At 35.2% G+C, this 25,286-nt stretch overlaps 1 protein-coding gene across 1 annotated transcript in view; it reads right to left on the reverse strand.

Moving 5' to 3' along the window:
- The window catches only part of LOC150090744 (HHIP-like protein 2), a 72,321-nt gene extending 57,741 nt beyond the window's left edge, over positions 1-14,580 (reverse strand). The window contains exon 1 of the mRNA XM_090371073.1: positions 14,053-14,580. Within this exon, the coding sequence (XP_090227199.1) occupies positions 14,053-14,580 (528 nt within the window). The remainder of the gene's footprint in view (positions 1-14,052) is intronic.
- Positions 14,581-25,286: the final 10,706 nt, after the last annotated feature.

Below are 25,286 nucleotides of genomic sequence, written 5' to 3' on the forward strand. Positions count from 1 at the left end.
ATATTTCTCATTCATTCCTACAAACAATTTTCAGCGCTTCAACTAATTACAATATTCAATATAGAGATAAACTGTGACATGTAAGAAAAAAATGATCTAATTGTGGGTTTTCTATACTACAATAATCGTTAATATAGTTACCATATAATAAAATTCTATACTTACATAATAATAAAAAATGTAAGGTAAGATAAAATCGAATTGTCTATTCCACCAATATTCCACCATAAGCTTAATACTCATATATAAGCGTGACGATGCTCGAACAGATCATGTTTGAACAAGATATATATAAAAAAGATATATATATATATATATATATATATATTAGTCAATTTTATTTAATCTATCTGTAGGGAATTAGGTGTATACTATCTGTAGGGAATTAGGTGTATACTATCTGTAGGGAATTAGGTGTATACTATCTGTAGGGAATTAGGTGTATACTATCTGTAGGGAATTAGGTGTATACTATCTGTAGGGAATTAGGTGTATAAGGACCAAACTAACAAGTTAGTAAAAGTAAACTAGCTTTAGCTTCATAAGAACACAATATATATATATATATATATATACAAAGCGGCTAAGTAAATAATTAATAAACAAATTTATTTTCGAATTAATTCATATTATTATCAATATTATTGGTTCTCGCATTCATTTTACAGTTTTGGCCGTACATATTCTTTTCGATATATGAATAGCAACATAACAACTCTGTTTAATATCTTCCTTTTAATTTTCATTCTCGTACTTTGTATAACATTATAAAATATACTATATATATATATATAATATACAATTTTTTACTTACGTTTAAGCATACTGCAGTCGACAAGACTTGACTTTAATAACAATACCAAAAGTACAAACTACATCCACAGAAGACATTAATTAACACAAATTAAGGTACTATAGCGCCCTCCTTAGAGAAAGTTAACGTTTGTACTAAACATAAATATATTAAAAATTAACAAGATAATTTTGTTTTTGCATTACTAATAATTCCCAATGTAATATATGAATAGTTAGATACAGTGATATGTATTAAATGTAAGAATGTATTGTATATTATTTACAATGAATTAATTCTAATTACAGAATTCCATATACAGTAAAATAAGTGAAAACAGCTAATACAGAACTTTTTTTTTTTTTTTTTTTATGAAAACCCCAAACACGAAGGTATCAAAACCTATAGTACTTAGTACTATGCATGGGTTGAAGGAGAAGTATGGGGGGAGGGGGATGCCGGAAACTTTGCTCTAGAGACTAAACATGGGTTTCGCACTTCAAGCCTCCAATAAGCAAAGTGGTGGTATTTCACCGGTTTATGAAAGTCATCCACCTTCTGTAGTCACAGTGAAAGTCTTAATGTAATACATAAACCTACACATCGGCCGCCGTAGCCCAGTGGTCAGGCGCGCGGGTGCCTAAGTACCCATTCCTTGAGTGACCGAGGTTCAAACCCTTGCGCTGCTGTTTCTTGTATTCAATCTATCATGGGAACTCCTCTGACCGTTTGGTCGTCCCGGAGTATAAACAGGATTTTTTTTTTTTTTTTTTTTTTAACTGCTGTTATCTTATTTTAACAAAATTCGTAAATTATACTTTCAAACTTTCAGCTTGTTCGACTTTTTCATTGGGTTGAGATCAGAGTAGAAATGAATCGCATATGTTGTTTGGAGACGACGAAGATCCGGGGCCACTTTTCCGAGTACGCTGAGCCCCAAAGGGTAATTGAAACGTCCCTGGTATTCACAGAATTCGTTTAGAAACATTCAGGGTTAATTAACTTATTAAAGGATAGGAAAGAAATTCGGATAGCATATTTGCCTGTGCTAATTTTAGATCGGTGCCTGATTATGCAGACAAGTGAATAAGTAATAAGTCTCAAATTTTTCTTACGGACATAATTAATTATAAAATTAAAATAAACAGAACTAAAATTTATTGCAGTTTTATCGCGCAATAATTTTTCTAACAGATCATCAAAAATTATCCTTATTTAATTACATCTAAATTATCCTTATTTAATTACATTAAATAAGGATAATTTAATTACATTAAATAAGGATAATTTAGAATCTTAAACTAAAAAACGCTTAAATAAAATCAAAATCATAACTTGATATCATAACTTCAGAAAACAGTTTAAAAGATGATAGCTAAATAACGATTATTGAACAATCAAAAAAGTGTCAAACAAAATGATGACAATGCTGGTTTTCCTTTTTTTTTTTGGCATTTAGTTAAAACAACAAATTCAATATTTAAGTTGAGAGTGGTTGGCTAATACAGAACCAATTCAGAGTTCAAATAGCTGAGACTTTCTCTTTCTTATTCTTGAAAAATGAGTTTGATCGAAGGAAGCACAGAAATTCATACATTTGAAAATATTAAATCTAGCATATTTAAAAAAATTATTATTACTAAACAAGATTAAAAAAAAAAAAAAAAATGAGGAACCCTAAAAGAATTTTCTTTTGTTTTCTAGGAAGTGTCGTGACTGTTCATTACAATTTTACTAGTTGTTTTTACCCAATGGCGTATAATAAATAAAATATAATAAATGTCACACTAGGACCACCCGGAATATCAATTCATCTGCCCAAGTTTATTATGCTTGTGAATTGCGTGTATTCTCTAGTCGATTTGTTTTGCTGGAAGAAAAATCCGTGTTTCCGAGAGGAAGGAACCTTACTATCTTAAGGAACCTTATGGAACCTTATGCCTCAGACCGACTAACTCAGCCGCGGAGTGAAAAAAGCCCATAAAAGTTCCTCGCGCCATTGACAGGATTCAAACCCGGGCCTTTTCCACCCGGTGTGGGGAGGACGGTGACGATACTACTTGCATATATATATATATATATATATATGCAAGTGTGTTAATTGGCTGACAGCACCAGGGGTTCCACCCCATCTCCACACTCGTATACAAAGTTGTATATGCATTTGGACATGCGGGGGGAAACATAGAAATACTATCTGTTCTGATTAAGTAAGAAATACAGTATTCTTTTGCTTAAATATCGACCATACTTTTCATATCTTTTTTTTTTTTAATATCTATATGCCAGCGGTATTCAACCGGTGTACGCTTACCCGTTGGAATAATCTGGCATGCGAATTCGGTTTTATTGAAAAATTATCTATAAATTTTTAATATCTGTATGGTAATGTCTGTGTGGATAGCACAGTGATATCGTCACCGTCCTCTCCACACCGGGTGGAAAAGGCCCGAGTTCGAATCCTGTCGATGACGCGAAGAGCTTTAATGGGCTTTTTTCACTCCGTGGCTGAGTAGTCGGTCTCGGGGCGTAGATATCAAGGTTTCCCCCACAGAAACTGGGGTTTTTTCTTCCAGCAAAACAGACAAATCGACCATAGAACACACGCAATTAACAGACATAAGATATACAGCACGGCAGATGAATTTAATTATTCGGGTGAACTAAAAATAATACTTTTGTTTTGTTTGTATCTATATGGTAAGTTTATTTGTATTAAGTCACGTGTTCGGGTTAACTCTTAAGGGTGTACGCCGATAGTTTTAATAAAGAACAAGTGGACAAATTACCAGAAGGGATGGGCAATTATGTAAACTTGCATCACTTTGCCACTGCAAATACTAATACCAGTGCTCCATATAATATAATTTTAATTGTGAATTTCAATTACGAACTAAATCAAATTCAGTTTCAATCTGCTTTTAATCTGGGTACATAAAGAACCCTGTTAACATGGAAGCCTGGAAATGATCGTATCCAGGCACAACTCTTGGGAATGACAAAATGGATGCAACATTACGTTACCTGGAATTTTCCATATAGTGAAACATGACATTACTTATTTGTATCCAGGAGCTTAAAAGCATTATCAAAGCTATGTGCACTCGTCTGTGTCGACTTTAAATTTAATGAACTGTGAATGACCGACAGAGGCTCTGTTTTCAGCTATACTCTTACAGAGTTATTTGTAATCACTTTTGGAGTGAGTAACTGTGCAGTTCCGTCATTGCTTTTCATCTGTATAAGACGTTTGTATATTTACATATGGTATTCCACAAAAATTGATAAATCTGATAAAGATGTACATGGATGGTAGTAGGGGTATTATTCTTTCTAATGGAATCAAATCAGAACATTCAATATCACAACAGGTTCACGACAGGGTGATACCCTTTCGCGAATCCTTTTTAACCTTGCTTTAGAGAAATGTATCAGGGAAATAAACAAAGAGGATACAGATAGAACAATGATTTTAGGATTTGCAGATGACATAGATCTAGTTAGCGAAAATGTAAAAAATCCGATTAAAAAAATTAAGAACAGCTGCTGGAAAAATTGTACTCCAAATTAACCAATAAAAAACTGAATATTTAAAAGTCGCAAGAAGTGATAACAACCAAGACAAATTTTACAATTGATAATTTGAACTTAAAAAATGTAACCTCATTCAAATACCTAGGCTCAATGATAAATAACGAAAATAATAGCATAATAGAAGTTAAAGCTAGAATCCAGGCAGGAAATAGAGCATATTTTTCAATTCAGCATCTTCTGTCGTCTAAAATTTTATCACATAGAATTAAAATAGACTTATATAAAACCTGCATTAGACCCATAGTGCTATACGGAGCAGAAACCTGGAAAACAACTATTCATGATAACAATATGTTACAATGATTTGAAAACAAAATACTTAGAAAGATATTTGGACCCATCAGAGACAACCAAACGGAAGAATGGAGGAGACATAATATAGAACTCTACCGAAATTATAAATCACCACTAATTGTTTACGAAATGAAGGCGATGAGACTTAGATGGTTAGGACATATTGAAAGAATGGAAGATTCCAGTGCAACCAAACAAACATACCAGCATATAGCGACAGGTAAAAGACCAAGAGGACACCCCCGTCAACGATGGAAGAACAACGTGCGGCAGGGCCTAGAGGAGCTTGGAATCACAGACTGGACAGATCGAATGGAGGACAGAAAGGAATGGAGGACGATTGTGCTTGCAGCCGAGAACCTTAGAGGTTCACCGAGCTGAAGAAGAAGAAGAAGAAGAAGAAGAAGAAGATATTTTCAGACATTATGTGATACACAATACGGTAATTACATTATCTACAATATAATTATTGTAAATCTTATCCTTATATGACACTATTGTTTTAACATATTTTTTATAATCTATTAATTAAAAACAATTCTAATCACTTAAGTGTACTGTAAGTAATCCGTAAAAGTCTACTCATTTAAATATATCTAATCCACATGCAGCATCTTTGTTATCTCTAATAAGCCTCTTATCCTTTGAAATGAATGTTTATTCAACTTAATGGAGAGAAATGTTGTTTTGGGAATATTCCAGCAGAAAACCATTGCTAAACTGCAGACGCTGACATAAGTGCACAGTTATTAGTCAAGATATAAATTGCAGGTAAAGAAATATTGATCCACATCAGATACCGAAGACGAAGCTGCGTTTATTGTAATCCGTGAAACAAACATTGACATTAACTTGTCTCAAAGCATATCAGTTTTTATTGTACACTTTGTGATGGGCAATTTTAGGGTGTTTTTTTTTTTTTTTTTTTTTTATCGATATGCTCTAGTAAATTCTTTTCAATCCCGTCATCAATTCCTCTTAAACTAAAAAAATATTTTCAGTAAATACGAACAGTGAGAACGTTAATGAATATCTAATTCAAGTTTATAGCGAAAAAAGTAAAGTGTAGATTGCAGGGTTGTCATCAAATTGTTTTATATTATCCTTCGATATTTCTCTTACTTTGCAAAAGCAAATATGTAGCTGAAAAGCTCCAGAGGAATCGAGAGAGAGAATGGCAGGAGGGGCGGCGTCCCTCGTTCGGACACGCTGTGTGGGAAGGAGATACCGCCATCAATTATGGAGAAAAAGGGATTTGGAATGGAGATGCAGGCTTGGCAAGACTTTATCCGAGGCCTTTCGACGCTCCTACGAACCTCATGCAATGTGCTATGGAAAAGATGAAAGCGAACCACGCGAAATTTAACACATTCTGTATTTAACGAATTTTGTTTTCTTTTATGTATTCTTTAAATTTCTCGTCTCTGAATAGAGTAAATCTTTAAAATCCAGCACCCTCGAGGATTGAGCAGTGACGGATTTTAGAGAGGTATGCCTACTGGTTGAACACTTTTAGAGGAGCACATTTCAATAAATATTGAGCACAAACAACTGAACTTATTTGCATTTTTAAACATTTATACATGATTATCTTGTCCTTTCATTTGTTTCTGTGGCCAGCAGGATTTAAACTAAATAGATAATATAATGGTCTTAATTTCCACATTTTTTTGAAGACTTGCCTTTGTAACGAGTTGTCCTGGTATTATACTACTTACAACTGGCAGCCTTAGCTCAGTAGTGTTGCGGCCCTATGTGCTACTAGTAGGCGAAACAACATTCCAGGGGTGCCACGTAATTTGGGTTTAAATTACTTAAACTTATTATTATTTTTTAATTTATATGTTTATTTCATTATAAAAAGATGTACAGTATCTTTTTAATTTTGTGGCGATCTATAATTGATGTTTACTTAGTATCTCTATACAAAGAATAAAATTATATACTTATATATATATAATTTGTATTATGAAATATAATTTTCATAATTATATTATTGTAATAAATAACATATATATTTTTTAATATTATATATATTGAGAAAATTGAGTAGGGGTGCCGCAAAATAAAATAAATTACTTAGGGGTGCCGTTATTAAAAAAAGGTTGAAAACCACTGCACTAATGGATGTTTTTGTGATCTTTTCAACCAGCTCGGTGACACGCTTGGGGCACGGTGAGCTACCCTTTTTATAGTTCGTCGAACTCGTTCTGTAAGTTTATACGGACCTGTTTTCATTGAGATATCATCTACCGTTTTCCATCTTTGAATAGAATTTTGGGAAACTCAAAGTTACACGCCCATAAAGATTACTGATGGTGTATTCAACTACCACGTTGATTGTTTGTTTGTTTGGTTTGGATTTTATTGGCGCATTAGCAACTAAGGCTATAATGCGCCAAGACCATGTATTCAACTACCACGTTGAATACACCATCAGTGTTGAAAGTCTAGTAACTCCTATTTACCATCCATAACTTACTGCTGCAGCAAAGACAGATTCAAACTGAGCCGTTATGATTGCGTAGGAGGCTGCTGGCACGCTATACGGTATTCGAAGGTGTCGAATACTTTAGTCATATAGTGTAATTCTCCAAAAATAAATGCTAAAATTAAACTAGGTAGCAATTTAGCGAGAATGAATCTACGTAATGTTTGAAGTAAATAAAACTGGACGGTCTGATGCCGACAATGATAATCCTTTATTCATTATCCCAGACGTTATCTTAGAGCTCAGATCTGAAGTACTATATTTATATAGTAAACAACCCGTCATTAAGCTGATGGATGACCGTTCCGAATTGATATGTCCATAGTAATAATGGGGCTCTACCTATATATGTACGGCAAGCTCTCCACCAATTTAAGACCTGTATTTACATTAATGAAAAGCAGGTGGAGCACACACGAACACAAACAGCTTTTAGAGGCCACGAAGAGAGAGAGAGAGAGAGAGAGAGAGAGAGAGAGAGAGAGAGAGAGAGAGAGAGAGAGAGAGTTGGAGCACACCCCTTTGTAAGATACTTGTAAGCTACATTAAGACCATTTGCTGAAGTGAGTGTCACAAATATCTTTAAGCCGACTTAGCGAGAGAATGATCGATAACGCATTTGCATCCGGTGGTGTCGAGTACTTTAAACGGTAGCGTAAACTGCGGAGAGAAGTTATAATAGATGCCATTTCGTTCTAGCACAGCTGTTAGGTGTTATCCATTCACACAGGCGCCAACTTAATGGATTTAAAGCAATTAGAACCCAGAATAAACTTTACACATGGATGATCCACAAGAGTTTCTTTCAAGAATTGTAAACATGGATCCATCACTGGGCTCCAAAAAAAAAAAAAAAAAAAAAAAAAAAGGAGTCCATGCAATGGAAATACCATGGGTACCACCGCCCTACAAGCTACATAAGAAATCAAAAAAACTGGAAATTCTTATGCTGCTGCTCTCAAAATATTTAAGAGGGACCATAGAGGAACAAAAAAGAGTTGACACGAGGTGTCCTGCTGCTGCTGCTGCTGCTTCTTCACGACAATGCTCCAGTACGTAATTCAGACAGTAGTTATAATCAACGTTCTCCCCACACAGGGTCGAAAAGACACAGGTTCCAATCTCGTCAATGACGCAAGAAACTTTTATGAGCTTTTTTTTTTTCACGCTATGGTTGAGTAAGGCAGTCCAGGCGTGGATAGCAAGGTTTCCCTTGCTATCCACGAACATAATACACGAAATTTATGGAAATAATACACACGGGCAAATAAGTTAGTTCTTGAATGGCCCTAATATATGAGGGCTTTTGTACGAAACTCCTATTAAGAACTTTAACAATTAAATAAAGTGATTTTCAAGTCTGATGAAACTACTCTGAGATACTGCATATTCCAGGAGTTAAATCACGCGCGTTACAGTCTAGACCTGCCCCACCCCCAAGTAATTATTTTCTCTTCAAAAATCTGAAAAAACGTTTTCGTGGGCATCACTTTTCAAATTATGAGAATCTTCAGAGACTAGAACAAATATATGTACAGTATATGTTTTTAGGTATTTCCTCTCTGCCTTAAAATCGAGAACATCTATTGAACTCAAAGTGATATACATTAAGAAAAAGGAAATGAAAAAACTATGTAGTTTCTTTATTACTGAGGTAGATAACTTTTTCAGCGACCCTTATTACTTTTCTGAAAATTTGAACGCCACAAACAGAAGCTTTCAAATATCATTGTTTTGTAATTATAGCTAAAGAAGACTTCAGTTTAAAGTATGTTTAAAATTACTCAAATTTTACCAGTTGCTATAAAGTAGAAAAAAAAACAAAAAAATCCCACCAAAAGAAGATATTTTGCTGTAAATAAGAGGCTGTTATGCCACCAATTTCTAACGTTTCACGGTAAGCGCAGTAAAGAAAATTAAAAATTTTAAATACTAACAGAAAAGTAACTCTTGAATGACTGTTTATCTGCTTTACACTGAAGAGGTCGCTGAATAATTTGTCCCTTGATATAATTCTTGAATTTATGAAACGACAGACGGAAAAGATAGCAGAATACGAAGTTTGTGAAAATATAATATTTGGAGTTTTTGACTTTTGGTAATATTCGAACATGGTGCACCCTCCAAAAAGGCGGCGAGGAGAAAAGGAAGATGGCAGTGATTGACATGCCTAACCCGCTATGGTTAGATTTAGGGTGTTCATCCCACCCTTGTTGCTGTTTTTAAAATCGGGAACTCATTTTTCCTATTTTAAAACAGCGGGAAGGAGAGGAGGAATAAACATCCTAAGACTGAGGAAGTCTAGAGGTGCACCATGTTCTGGAGCATAGCCTTTCTTTTAATCATTCTTTTTCATTTTGTGATAATTTTATGTCTAAAAGGAGACCCACAGTCTCACTAGAATTTGTTTTCCTCTTTTTTTCTAATCACTGTATTTATTTTAATGGATGGACATTTTATTTCCTTAAAGTTCGTATTATGGTGTCGAACTTTAGGTTGATATAGAGAGACGTCCGTTTTGGTTGACTTCTTCAAGCTTCATTTCCCGTTTGGCCGGCGTCGATAAGAATATCACATACATGCAATGGCGTATCCCAGGTATCATCGTAAGGAGGGGCAAGGTGACCAGGTCCAGGTATCATCGTATGGGGGGGCATGGCGATCAGGCTTACGAGTTTTTTTTTTTTTTTTTTTAGAACGCCTCCTGCGTTCTTTTTCTTTAATTTCAAATTTTTGGTTAAGGAGGGATATATGTCCCCCTCTGCCCACCCCTGAATACGCTCCTGCATGGATGAATGGCAACATTCCACAGTATGCACCTTAAAATGTTTATCCTGCTAAACTTTTTGCTCCTCTTTTAGTTTTTATTTTATATTAACAGTATTTAAAAATTAAAATAAATTCATTTCAACTTTCTGATGAGCCTCTAATGCTTTTATAGTGGACAAAGCATTTTTTTTTGTCTTTCAAAAGTTATACAAATTAAAATAGGGCAAATAAGATTTCAGATATTTACAGTCGTATAAATTATTCGAAATAAGTATTTTTTCAAAGACACCATATATCGCTGTCTTAAAATTTGAATTATAACTATGCTAATAATGTGACACACTTCAATGACAATATCAGTGAATTGCCTAGAACTACAAGTAAATAAAAATTGCTCGAACTGGCAAACCGGAAAGCTAATATTTTGTCAAAACAACAAGAAGAAAAGTTTCTTATAAATTTATGGGGAGGCACAATGGATGTAATCACCATCCTCTCCATACTTGGTGGAAAACACCTCAGTTCGAATTCTCAGTGACGGGAGGATTTTTGTGAACTGTTTTTTCACATCATGGCTGAGTTAGTCAGTCTCAGGCGAGGGGTGCATGTTTTTCCCCCCTACCAAAAATTCTGGTTTTTAGTCCATAAAACAGGCAAATCGACACAGGATATATGCAATTTACAGACATATGCTGCCGCCTCATAGCCTTAGTTGCTCTGAGGCTTATCACACACACACACTATTTATTGTACAACTTATGCAAACTAGTTCTCATTGGTCCTGATATTCGGACCACGATGAATTATGAACCGGAGACATCATTAAACATTCTGAACCTCACTGCAAGATTTTTGAATGCTCCATTCCCTTAACATCTTTAACAATCATACCATACCATACTACAGTACAGAGCAGTCCCATGGGGATTGCTAAAGTAATCAAAAAAAAAAAAAATCAAATTACTATATTAGGGTTATCCGTAAATGATTACATTAACCCGTATTCGTGTCTGTAAATTGCGTGTGTTCTCTGGTCGATTTGCCTGTTTTGCCGGACGAAAAAACCCGTTTCTGAGGGAAAAATCTTGCAATCTACGCCTGAGACCGACTAACTCAGCCACGGAGTGAAAAAAGCCCACTAAAGTTCCTCGCCTCATCGACGGGATTCGAACCCGGGCCTTTTCCACCCCGTGTGGGGAGGACGGTGACGATACCACTGTGCTACCCACGCAGACTAGGGCTAAAGTAATGTTCCAGAGAATCATTAACATTAGTCGTCATACAAAGTCAAAGTATTTTATTATTTTTTGGCGGGCCCCAGGGTTTCCCCTATTCGCCGCTGAAAGTAATCTATACATTGTGTACAATTTATAATGATTAATTATACATGAAAAGTAGAATGATTAATTATACATAAAAAGACTATTTACAATGATGGTACATAAAAAGACTATATACAATGATGATACATAAATAAATACTGGGCTTCGGAGTCCAGCAGACTGATCAATACATCAGGTAAGAGTAATCCAAAGAAACAGTCTAGCATTTTACTGAACCTCAGGAGCAAGAATTCTTTTCCTCCGGTTAAACAATTTCTCTGCATAGGTGGAGAAGGCAGTATAATATTCAGAACAGTTAACCAATCTTGGCAGTTCGGAGCAGTCAAATACATTTGTGAGAAGTTGAAAGTCCAGTCTTAAATCATCGTACAGGGGACAATGAAAGACGAGGTGCTCAACAGTTTCTTGAGCACCACAACTACAGAGAGGAGTGTTACTTAATCCTAGTGAGAACAATTTAAAGTTAAGACTTCCATGACCGGTATATAAAAACGTAACATACAAACCAGGATTGAACCAGTCCATTTTCTTGTCGTAATCAACAACCTCGGGAAAAAACTTAAAGGTCTCCCTACCCAAGGTAGAGGTAGACCAGATATTTTGCCACGCTCTACAACATTCATTTCTCATTCTTTTAATGTCTACCTTTTCTTGCAAGGTAGACATTAAATGGTATATGTTATACCATTTACAATCGCAGCAACATTTTTTCTTCTACAATATAAAAGATAATATAACATCGCTTCATATTGGATTGGCAGTCGATGACTGAGGACCTGGAGAGCAGCTGTAGAGACAGTTCGACAAGCTCTACTTACAGCGAGAAGAAAGAATCTTTGTGCTTGGGTAAGATATTTTTGAACAAGGGAGTTACCGATTCTGTATCCCCAGGCCCCAGCCGCACAACACACAATTGGTATAAATATACAACTGTAGTATAATTTAATGGAAGATTTCTTTACACCAAAAGTACTCCTGGTAATCTTAATAATTTTATAGGTCATAGCTTTTATTTTCTGAAGTACATATTTTGCATGGTAATTAAAATTAAGACAGTCATCAAAATAAATTCCTAAGTATTTATGCTGCCGAGTACTCCTAATCATTTCCCCATTCAACTTAATTACAGGTGGTCTATTCACATCAAGAGAGCCTTTTAGCAACATTTGTTTTGTTTTATTAGTCGAGATTTGAAGTTTATGTGTTTGACACCAGATATCTAAGTCCTCTAGAACTTCATTTGCTCTGCACTCTAGCTACCGGTGGGAATTACCAAAAATCAGAATAGCAAGGTCGTCTGCATAAGCTATCTGAAGGATGTTGTCTCGATCAACCGAGAGCCACCCATCAAGGACCATGTTCCAGCACACAGGGCCAAGAACAGAGCCCTGAGGGCAGCCCCTAGAAACAGATCTGGAGACAGAACAGAATCCTGAGGAAACTGTGATGCTGCGAGAATCAAAGTAATTCGAAAGGAGACTGTAAATAGGAGCAGAGACCCTGCCCTCTCTGGACCTCGCCAGGACACTCGGCCACCAAACAGTGTCGAATACCCCTTGGAAATCAACAAAGAGACCGAGGACATATTTAGAATTGGAATTTTGAACAGAACTCAAAACCTGACAAATAGCATCAACAGAAGCCCTTCCACGTGTAAAGCCAAATTGAAGTGGGGAACTTAGGTTTCTGTCTAAATAGTAATTTAGAAGACGAGAAACAATTAATTTTTCCAAGACTTTGCCAAGGATGGGCAGCAGTGCAATGGGCCTGTAAGAGGCCGGATCATTGGAGGGTGTGTCAAAGGACTTAAGCAGAAGTTTAAGTCTAGCCTGTTTCCAAGCCAGTGGGAATAATCCTGAAGACAGACAAGCATTCAAAAGATTTAATATAATTAATGGACAATTTTTCCAAAATCTTTTAAGTACAGAAACCTCAAGGAGATCCTGTCCAGGACATTTACCGTCCCTTAAGATTGAGATAGCAGATTCCAACTCAGTATCCGTAAAAGGAACTTCGGTTCGGGGCCCTTGGTAAGATAAATGATCTAATCTCATTGTAGATTGGATGGTGTTTTCACAGGAGGCAGTGTCCTCATGGAGCAAGCCGTCCATTTATGGACAAACTCCAGTCCAGGTTTCATTACCATTTACAATAATAGAAGAAAGAACATCGCCGGGATGAACCTTGTTAGTAACAAGTTTGTAGGGTAATCCCCACGGATCTTCATTTATATTATGCTGAACAAACCTTGCCCAGGCAAGTTTCTTCTCTTGGAAAATGATATTGAAATAACTCCTTCTATTGGTTTTATACAACTCACCAAGTCTGTCAATCTCATCTCTGGGCCTGTTAGCTCTCTTTGCTCTCTGAAAATTACGTCATACAGTAGCAAAAAAATTCACATTATTTTGATCATGAGGGGAACTATAGCCTCTTCCTGTGACCCCACTCCCCCATACCAAAACAACCGTCGCTTCACCTCCATCACTCCTCCTCTTCTGTCGGGACCTGGATAATCGTAAACGGCCACCTTAACTTTTTGAAAAACTTATTTTGAAGTAAATAAACGAAACGCTTTGAATATAATTAAGTATAAAGAGAGAGAGAGAGAGAGAGAGAGAGAGAGAGAGAGAGAGAGAGAGAGAGAGAGATAAACTACTAACTGAAACAGCATTCCAGCAAAATATGAGCACTGATAAAAATTATAACTAATTTAAAGTAATTTACATTTTGTTCAGATTAAAATAAATCTTTATAATTAAACTTACCTGGCTTTCCCAGTTACTTTGGTTCATACTGAAGCGGGATATTATAGTTTGGTGATCCATGGTTGGTGCAGATGAGCTGTATAGAACATACAGATGACCATTAACTGATACATTTGGATTTAATGCAAAACTTAAAAAACCTCGTTCATCAGCTGGCTGAGAGGTAGTGAACACTCTGTCTGTTATATCCAAAAATACTTTCTGATCTTTTACTTGTGATTTTCCATGTTCATGACTTGTCAGAGAAACCAGTTGAATTATGCCAATGTGTTCACTTACAAGTATTTTATTATCATAAGGCCAATTTTGGACATGTGTTGGATGTCGAAATTTATTCCCAATAGGCTCAAGATAAAGACAGGTTTTGGTTTCTCTTTTTGCATCATATTTGAAAAGGAACAGTAACAGCCATAAAACTAAGGTATGGTAATAACTCATTTCAACAGGTACTGAGGCGACTTCCCTGGCGATTATGTATCCCTGTATACATCTCTGCTCCAACAGCTGTAAACAGTACTCAATACGCATGCGTAATGGTTACACCAATCATGTCTTTTGTTATCTTTTGGATAAAACCAACGGCAATTTACTGGTTTTAGCGGAAATTTTTAAGTTGTAGTTTTAATTCTGTGTCTTTTTGATGTTTGAATGGTTTTATAATTGCAAAGGTTGTTAGTATATTAATTGTACAAACTTGAGATTAAATAAAAAATGTATAAAGGTAAGTTTTGTATAAAAAGCTTCGTTAACGGACTGGATATTAAAATACGTATTTATACAACGTTTACTACAGATACATATGAACTGAAGTAAAGAAATGAGAGGATACCCTTAATTAGTAATCTGCATAAAGTAAAGGGCACTCTTACTACTAGTTGAATAATAGTTCATGATGTTGAGCGGTGTTATTGACGGTAGAACGGAAGGTGAGCTATTCCGTTCTAAGGTGAGCGATAGCTCACCTCATACAGTACTTGTTTTTCAGTTGGTGTGTCACTCACGCAAAAAATGCATGTAGATATTATTATTAGCTATATGGTGCAAGGAAGCATAAGGCTTATGCTGCACCAACCAAAAAAAAAAAAAAAAAGAAAAAGAAAAAATTCCCTAGTTACCCTGAGAGAGAGAGAGTCAAAAGTAGAAGGCGAATCACCAGGAAAGAGAAGAATGATGATATCCAGCTCAGGACCCTGGGTGTGCCAAGCTCATACTCACCAGATAGAGCCCCTGGGGTACAGATACCAATTTCGATATTTAGAGGGGAGGATGCGAAATATGTCTCGATTTTTTCAGTAAAACAGACCGGAGCAAAACTGGCATTATCTGCTTATACTGTTTACCACTTAAAACTATAATGAGAAAACTAGGGGAAGTATTTTTTTTTTTTTTCAAGACCAAATTGGTACCAGCAAAAAAAAAAAGTAGCTGTTTGAAGCATATTTTTATTATAATATATTTCATTGTAAATTATGTAACTGCTTTACTCATTCCAATTGCATAAGTGCTTTTTTTTTTTTTTTTTCTCAACTTAAGTAATTAAATGAAAATATAGAAATGCTATTGTGTTTTAAAATTCATTCTTGAAGTGAGAAGTATGTTGGAGTTCATCTACTAACAGACCTGGTGGTCATGATGCAGTATAAATAAGAACAAGATCTGTGAATGCCAATATACAATCAAGAATTTTTACACACCTAGGAAATTCTGAGATGTTGTTCCCCAAGATTTTGGTACTCAGTATTTTTTTCACAAAAAATATTTTGTGAAAATTTCCTGAGGCAGTTGCCTCATACACTTTTCATGACCTTACCTAAATAACATCATTTTATATGGATCATCATTTTGTACAGATCAGAAGAAAAGAAAAGAAGGAGCACAAGAACATGTTCAACTTTTGTGTTTTGGGGCATAACAAGAGAGCCAGTCTTTGGGGGAGACATTGTACAGATCTTGAAAAGGCAAATTAAAAGCATTTCTCTGGGATCATATCAATTACAGTGACAGTCTGTTAATTGGTTGGTCATGTATCATTTAAATAACAAAATAACTACCATCTCTTTGTTAGTGTAGGATTATTATTAGCCATATGGTGCAAGGAAGCCTGAGGCTTATGCTGCACAAGCCAAAAAAAAATTCCCGAGTTACCGAGAGGGGGGGGGGTGGAATCACCAAGAAAGAGAATGATGATGATATCCAGCTCAGGACCCTGGGTGTGCCAAGCCCATACTCACCAGATGTGAGCCCCTGGGGTTAAATATTGACATTGATGTTCACAGTGACATGACATGGTTCAGCCACATCTCAAGTACTGTTTATAGGTCTGGAAGCCTCATTTTAGGAAGATGTGGATCTTTTGGAACATGTGCAGAGAAGATCAATGAAATTAGCAAGGCAAACAAATGGGCTAACCAAGAAAGACCTCAGTTCTTCAAACTGCAGCATCTGGAAACTAGGCACGTGCAAGGAGATCTGATTCAGGTGCTTAAAGTTTTGAATGGATTGAGTAAGCTAAATGTTGATAGTGTTTATTTTGCTCAGACAACATGCATGAGTGGTCATAAATTTAAATTGAGGAATGATAAGTGTTCAAAACCTGCCTTCATTCAGTAGGTAGTTGATTGTTTGAAAAAATTTCCATCTAGTGTTGTGGGAGTGGGTAGTCTAAGTAATTTTAAGAAAGAACTAGACAAATCCTTGGGGATAGACAGGTTATGTGGGATTTTTTTTTTTTTTTTTTTTGTTGATGATGCTTTCTTGCATCATCTACTCTAACAATACTAATGCTAGTTTGGTTACATATCAATTGTAGTACCATTGTACATGCTACCAAAATATTTTAATCGTTTTTTTTCATAAATATACTGAACATTATCCAACTGAACCAGTTGGTTAAATGGTTAACTATTTTGTTATATGTAAACTTATCTGATGTTTGAGGTAGAATTGCTGAAAATGAATGGATTGAGCAAGTTATCTCCCATATAATAAAATAGAACCTCACTTGAACTAAAATTTATTTACTAATTAATTCAATTCCTCTATTTTAGAGCGTTATATGTAAATAGCTGATTAAAAATGTTTTTTTGGGGGAAGAAGTTGGTGCATTGACCACTGCATGTTTTTTTCTCCAACTTGCATGTTTTGTGGGTTGAAGAACTGGAATAATTTACAGGGAACCACTACTCTCTCTGACTCAGGGATTAAAGATTTCATCCTTGGCTGAAGAGGCCTTTAGGAATTTCTCCAATTTCTGATTGGATTTGGCCCAGATCTCTTCATGTGAGTGAAAAATTGCAAACTGTCAAAGGATTGTTAAAAATATTTATGTTATGAGAGAGTGAACTTTATATATATGGTTTAAATATGCTAAACCCTTTTTTATATATATATATATATATATATATATATTTATATAGTTTGATTGCTTAGATTACTTAAATTTTTGGTATCTATTTTATATAGGGTATTAAGGTGTATACTGAACAGGAGATTTAGTTATATATTATGTGCTAAACTATATTTTATTCTAAAATCTTTAATACTAAATGTATAAGTATAGTATAAATTTCAGTTACATGCAGTGAAGTGGCTGTTTTTGTAAGTGTTACTTGTGTTTTACTATGCCCTTTGATACATATATTAGAAAGTTCTATGGGTTCGACATGGTCCAACTCATAAGGGGGTCATGGTTCCATTTAGTAGTGAAATTGTAGTGTCTATTCACTTCCCTTGATGTAGGAATTGCAAAGTCACACCAAAGACTTCTCAATCAAAATTTCTGTGGAGTAAAAAATGATTAAAGACTTCTTGGGTCAGATTTAAGATTACTAGACATATTTGTCTGCTATTAAATCCAAAAGGGCTTGTTATTTTCAGTTCATTTTTTTTTTTTTCAATATTAACAGCACAGGATTTCTAATGGGTCGGGGTTGTGCAAACTGCAGAGTGCCACATTTCTTAATTATCAAGATGTTTCTTAATTGTAAGTAGAAAGATTGAGTTTAGATTGTAAGTTTAGGAAAATAATATTTTCTTATTCTTACCATCTCTTCTTCTTCCATAAAACCCCACTTCACTTCTCTTCTGTGTTCTTCCCCCATATCAAAAAGATTCAGAATCCTTCACTGCTGTACACTTCCTTTTCAAGAAACTAAAAGTAGCAAGTTATAAACAGTTCCAGATTTTTCTGAAGAAGAGATTTTGTACAGATCCTTTCATTTTTCCCCTCTCTCCCCCAATAAAATTTCCATTGTGGACTGGAAATTAGCTCATTCAGGTACTTCACTAGCTCATTCAGGTACTTCACTTTCTGAATATTTTTGGAAAAAAATGCAAGAAAAAAATGCCAGCCATTTCCTATTTAATTAAGAAATTCCTAAATAACAACCTCATAACAGTGGTGTAGTAGATCTTGCAGGGTGTCTTGCAGATCCTGTTTCCTAAGGAGGGAGGATCGAGTATTCCCCCAAATTCTTATATCATAGAAAAAACATCTTAAAAAATGGATTTTTTTAAATGTTTTACTAAAATGCAATACAATTTTACTGAAATACAAAATATACCAAGTTCCACTTAAAGGTAAGAATATGCATTTTCTTTTTCCAAGGGACAATTAGTGTTAGATCTGATATGACAGAGGGGTAAGGACCTCAGCTTCCATTTAAAGCTCTCAAGGAAAACTAGTGTATTCATATCATTAAACCAGACAAAAGGTGGATAATAATTTTATTTTTTATTATGATCAAAAAATGCCAGCCTTTTACTAAATACCACTACTTATTTGAAACTTAAAAATGATCCTGCTGAATCCTTTGAAAAGAAAGTCCTTTATATACCATTAGAAGATCAAGCTAATTTTGGCTTTGTTAACTCTAACAACTCAGAACCCAATTATATTTGGAAGTGTAACTCCCACAGAGGTTTCCAGCCTCCTAATTAGTGACTGAAATCATCTAGGCCACTTTTTAGCTAAATAGTTAATCTCTTAAGATATTTCCACCCCTGTGGCAAAACTTATTCTATTAAAAATTCAAAAGATTTGTTGGATAGGCTGAGATATACTCGAGCCAGAGATGGCTAGGAAGTTTGACATGTAATTTACTTGCATTTCTCTGGCTAATGCCAAAATGTGTGTAGTTTAATTCCTCAACAATTTACATTTGATAATCTTATTCTCTTTCAAACATCAACATGTGATTGACTTGTCAGTGGGGGAAATTATATTTTTAGTTTAAGAACCAAATTTATCTACAAAAGGAAGGGGCTTGGCATTGGCACCTCATTTTCCCCCCTTTCCTCTAGATGGAGGTACAGTGGGAAGAGGGATCTTACATGGAGAATTTTAATTCATCCCCTTACTTCTGCTTCTGCACCCAAAGCCCTGGGTGAGACATGTAGATGATGTCCTAATTACACTGGTCAACAAGTATTTTTCATCCGAAAAAAAAATGTGGATTAGGTAGACCTTTAGATGCCAATTTGAATTTTTTTTTTTTTTTTTTTGCACGTCTAGTTTTTGTAATGAGACCAATTATACCTCACACATACCTATTCAGCCAACCTACGTGAATATAATTATTTATTATTACTGTTTATACATTTATATTTACACAATTGTTTGAGTATATCTATATCCTTATTATTTCATAATTTAATTACTTGATTATAAGTTATTTCAGATAAGATCTCGTGAATTACTGAAACATGTTCATTGTCATACTTTGAAAGTGTAAAAATCACCTCAACAAATTCTGATATGTGTGCAGTTGTTTCCTAATTAAATCACAACAGTGTGCAGTTGTGATGGATCTCTGGAAAATTTACCAGTGTTACTTTGGCTTTCCTCTAGGTGACCAGAATAAGGAGTAGACACTATGTTATTTGTACCACTAGTCAGAATGGATTATGCGATTTGTTGAACAAAAATTTTATGCCATTTGCCAAACCCATAATATAGAAGGAGCCAAAAGACCATGATGGTGATTTTTACTTTTGTAATGTGAATGTAATTGGATTCTCGGCAAAGAATAAGCATAATTTTGTTTATCCAAACCTAGAATCAATGAAGAAGCACCTTTTGGATGTAATGCATAATTGTGACAATTTCCTAAGACCTCAGTTGATATCATGGCAATAGCAGAGCAGACATTTAGTGTAAAGAATGTTGCCAACATTTTTTTTTTTTTTTGAGACACTTTGACATCCTTCTTAACCAACTGTTTCTGCTTTAACCTTGGAAAGGATTAGATCTCTAATGAGGTCATTCAACTTGGGTAAGTAGTTCTGTTTTCTTTGTCTCTTCTTTTTCTTGTAGGTATTCAGGATCAGCTGAAGTTCTCAGGTTTTGCTAATTACACCTTTATCACATTTCATTTCAGCTTCATTTCATTTCATTTCATCAATGCTGTGGAGGTACTGGAATTGGCATACTGTCAGTGTGAGGGATTGGTCATGTTGCTGAATCTATTAAACCATAAAATTGAGTCAAGTGAAAATAGAAAATGAATGAAAAATCACATATGAACAAAATTTTTCACACAATGAGAAATGGGATAAACAATGTTAATCATAATTAATAAAAGGCCAGTTTAGTTTAACAAAAAAAGCTAAAAATAATTTTTCTAATAAAAATAAAAATGGAGTATAATAGATGGCATGTAGAGAGTAGTTGTTTTCCATTTAGGAGCATGACTAATGTAGGGTTAATGACTTTTTTTTTTAATTATTTTAAATGTGATTTAGATTTTTTACTCCAATCCTGCTGCCCTAGTTTTGCAGGTGGAAAGATTAATCTCGAAAAAAAAATTGTTCATCTGTGGTCCCCTCATCCATCATAATGAGAAAAGAGGAGCTTCTGACCATACATATTGGCCATTGTTATTTATAAGTGAATTATGAAAATTTTTAGATTAATGCCTGATAACCATACAAGAGATATGCCAATTAGAATAAAGTTTCCCAGCCATTTAAGTAAAAGATCGCACAGTAAAGAAAAATAGGGGTATAAATTGTTATATGTATCCATAAAAGGTCCACATTTGGTTAATATTTACTTAGGTATAAAACATTTGTATGTTCTTTTATTGAATTTGTTGAATATAAAATACATTGAATATTTTTAAATATGCATGCATCTTGTTATTGAACATTAAGCTGTTGTTATCCTTTCCAGCAACTTAATATATTATATTCTATAATTTTTAGGGAGAAACCATGATCCACAAGTACCCCAAAGGAATCAAGGGATGGCTACATCAGAAATGTCACTGTCATCATGGGAACGTAGAAAACTTTATTCAAAACAACTGTAATTATTTTTTTTATGATATCTTAAGATGTTTTTAACTTTTCAGCAATTGTGTTCTCATTTTGTAATATGAGTAGCTACGTTAGGCATCCTCAACACCACATCATTTGAAACGTGCAGTTTGGCCATTTATGGAAAGTGCTAATAAATATATAATGTCCAGTCAAAGTATTATGACCACCTGCATAATAGTGGGTATGCTGTCCTCCTATCAGAAGTACTGACACTACATGGTGAGGCATAGACCATATAAGGCCTCTGAATGTTGCAGAAGAAATAATAATAATAAATTCCGTTTATTAGCTCTTGGTCGTGAGTTCCTACAATGCAGAGAGGCAACAGCTCCAGACAAGCAAGTGTTTCCGGTTTGTCCAAGGCATTCTGGACAAAGTGCCGGACCAGCATGGCCGTGTAGAGATGTTCCATCTATACTGTACAGAAAACATGCTGACAATGCTGAGCTTACCCTGGAACAACTAATGCAACAGCTATAGGGGCTTACAGTGAAGCATAAAGACACGTACGTTTAGAATAGAATGTAATTAATAGGAAAGACAAAATTATTGACACATGTAGTTAAAATTAAGTACACATAACACATGACTTGGCTATCATTAAATTCTCGAGATTAACTAATGCATGTGAACTGCAGTTCAAGAATACATAAAGACTGGAGTTACCTGATGAGTGGAAGGTGTGTGCTTCTCTAAACATCTAGACTATAAAGTCAGGGTGAAAGGAGAGGAAGGATGTAACATTGTGGTTATTATTTGGTGGAGATTCATTAGTATGAGTTTAGCTGCTTATGACAGGAGAGCTTTGTTTTGGGCTATGAAGACTGGGTCTATATTCAAACTGTTGACAAAGAACAGTGTTGAATAGTGTAATTTGTTCTAAATACATAAGTGTTCTAATGTATTTAGAACAAATTACACCACAGGAGATTTTTTTTTAAACTAAGGTTTAGGGAGAGCAATGCTCATGGAGAGAGAGGAGGAAGAGATGATATAATTGCTGAAACGATATTGTTGCTTTACTACTCCATCGGAATGTTGCATAATAAATTAAGAAATAGACCACTGAATAGCAAAGTCAAGACAACTATAGATGGAAAATGGTGGTAGTAGTGGCATGTGATGCAAGAAAGCAAGCGTATGAGCTTATGCAGCATCAGCCAAAAAAAAAAAAAAAAATTACAAAACAATCCCCTCTAAATATTTGTCCAGTTCCTGCTTAAATTTATTTAACCTATCAACTTCTACAACAACAAATGGAAGTTTGTTCCAGCAATTAAACCACCCGCTGACTAAAGGCAAATTTCTGCACATCTATTCTACCTGTCCTCCCTCAATTTCAATTTATGCCCCCTTAGGTTTGTAATCTGAACAAGTGGAAGAATCCCATCAGAATTCAGCGTGCTCAATCCATTCAAGGCCTTATACACCTCAATCAGATCACCTTGCAGGTGCCTAGTCTCCAGCTGCTTCAATTTGCAGAACTTAAGCCTCTCCTGGTAAGAGGATCCCTTCATTCCCCTCACCAATCTTGTTGCCTTTCTCTGTACACGCTCAAGCAAAACTACATCCTTCCTAAAATGATGCCTCCAGATCTGCACGCAGTACTCAAGGCGTAGCCTGACCATTGCCTTATACAGAGGAACAATCACCTCCTTTTCCCTGCTAACAAAATTCCTGTATATCATTGACAACACCCCATGATCTGCCCTGGCAGCCTGTCTGCATTGCTCAGAAAACTTCATATCTGACTGCACAATTACTCCCAGGTCTTTTTCATTTTCTACCTCCTTAAGTGTAGTACGACACTGTCGGTTTCTCTGGGGTTACTTCTACCCATAAGCAGTACTTTGCATTTTTCAATGTTAAACTTCAGATGCCACTTCTCGGCCCATCTGCCCAAATATTCTAGATCCTGTAGCAGTAACACACTGCCATTACTGTCATTAACAACCCTGCCAACCTTTGTATCATCTGCAAACTTCGATACTAAGCCTGATATACCTTCATCAATATCATTGATAAATATACAAAAGAACAGTGGACCCAACACCGAACCCTGTGGGACTCCACTAATAACATTAGTCCACGAAGAGCAGCACCCATTGATTACCACCCTCTGTCTTCTCCCACTCAACCATCCTTTTATCCATTGTAGCAACTTACCCTTAATACCATTCTACTCCAATTTGTAAGTAGTCTTCCATGCACAACAGTGTCAAAAGCTTTCCTGAAATCCAAGTACAGTCGGTCCTCGTATAACACGTGTTTACATTACATGAATTCGATCATACACGATTTATAAATAGGGGAACGTTATCTTATATAACACGAACCGAATTCGCTTATACACGATTCGACTTTGTGTTTACATGAAATGGCAGTCGAACGCGGAATCACCCCAACCGAATGCAACACGATAGGAATGAAGAAGATTCTGAAAATGTATTTATGTGTTTTATATCAGTGAAGGGGAAACACATTTCACCATAATAACGTAAAAACCAACACAATTCCAGCTATCGATATAATCGCAAATGCAATTAGATGGAGTTTACTACCAGTTTATAACAGATTCCACTAGCAGAAACGCAACTGGAAATTGTTTTTATTGTTTTATGGTAGTAACCCCCAGAAATGTGCTTTAGTAAAATGTGAGGTGTTAATAGTGTATCTCAGCCTTTACGGTGTTGTTTATTCAGTTGTTATGAAGCAACTGAATAAACACGCGCACAGCTTTGTTTATGTGTATCAAGCGTGCCTCCTCGTTTTATAATTGTGCTTTATTCCCTAAAAATGAGTAAAATACTTAAAAGGTGTGAAAAGGAAGCATCCTGGTGAAGACACTGCAGATTCAAAGAGAAAAAGAAAAGCAATATCGATAAACAGGCTGACTGGATCAAAAATTCTTAACCGGGAAAATTTATAGTGGCCTCATACTACGGTTTATGGCCAAAATCACACCGGCCTCCGGCCCACCGTGGTTTCCCCCGTAAGGCTTCTGTCCGCCTCTGTCGATAGAGAAAAAATATGAAATTGTGAAACGCTTTGAGCGAAATGAAAGGCCATGTGATATTGCACGTGCTATAGACCTAAATCAGGCAACGCCGAGAATTACAAAGAATGCGGAGAAAATAAAAACAACTTTCATAGCAGGAACAACTCAGTGTAATTAAAATCCATTAGATTAAGACACAAGAATTGGAAGAGATGGAACGGCTGTCATCTGTTTGGATAGAAAATCAAATAAAAAACAAGTTTGCTTACGATAAAAGCATTAGCAATATTTTATTACGACTTACGTATTATAATTTATACTTACGTATTATAAAATATGTAAGTATTTTATTACGACTTATTTTATTTAATATAATAATTTTTTACGAATAAAATACGTATTTTATTCGTAAAAATACTTTTTTAGTATTAAAAAATACTAAAAATACTTTATTATAATATTTTTATTACGTATTTTAATCGTTATAAAATACATTTTATAACGATTAAAATTACCCGATTATTTATTGTTTGGTAATGTTTTGGTTCCAAATGTGTGTTCAATCTTGGGTGGTCGGCACCTAACCCTACTTTTCCCATAGGGCCTGTTGTTTATATTGCACGATTTCGCATTGCACGAGGTTTTCTAGGAACGCAACTATCGTGCTATACGAGGACAGACTGTATATGATAACAAAATTATTTTTTGCATCCAGTTCCTTTGTAACTACATCATAATAACCAATCAAATTTGTCAGACAAGACTTTCCCTTAACAAACCCATGCTGTGTCTGAATTATTGCTGCAGTCTTGTTTAGATGATCCTGCAATGCATCTTTAACCAGTAACTCCATTATTTTACCTGGAACAGAAGTTAAACTAACTGGTCTGTAATTACTTGTGTCACCCTTCGATCC

This window comes from Mastigoproctus giganteus, chromosome 1 (assembly GCF_048544385.1).
Source record: "Mastigoproctus giganteus isolate SK-2022 chromosome 1, ASM4854438v1, whole genome shotgun sequence".
In the NCBI taxonomy this organism is placed as follows: Eukaryota; Metazoa; Arthropoda; class Arachnida; order Uropygi; family Thelyphonidae; genus Mastigoproctus; species Mastigoproctus giganteus.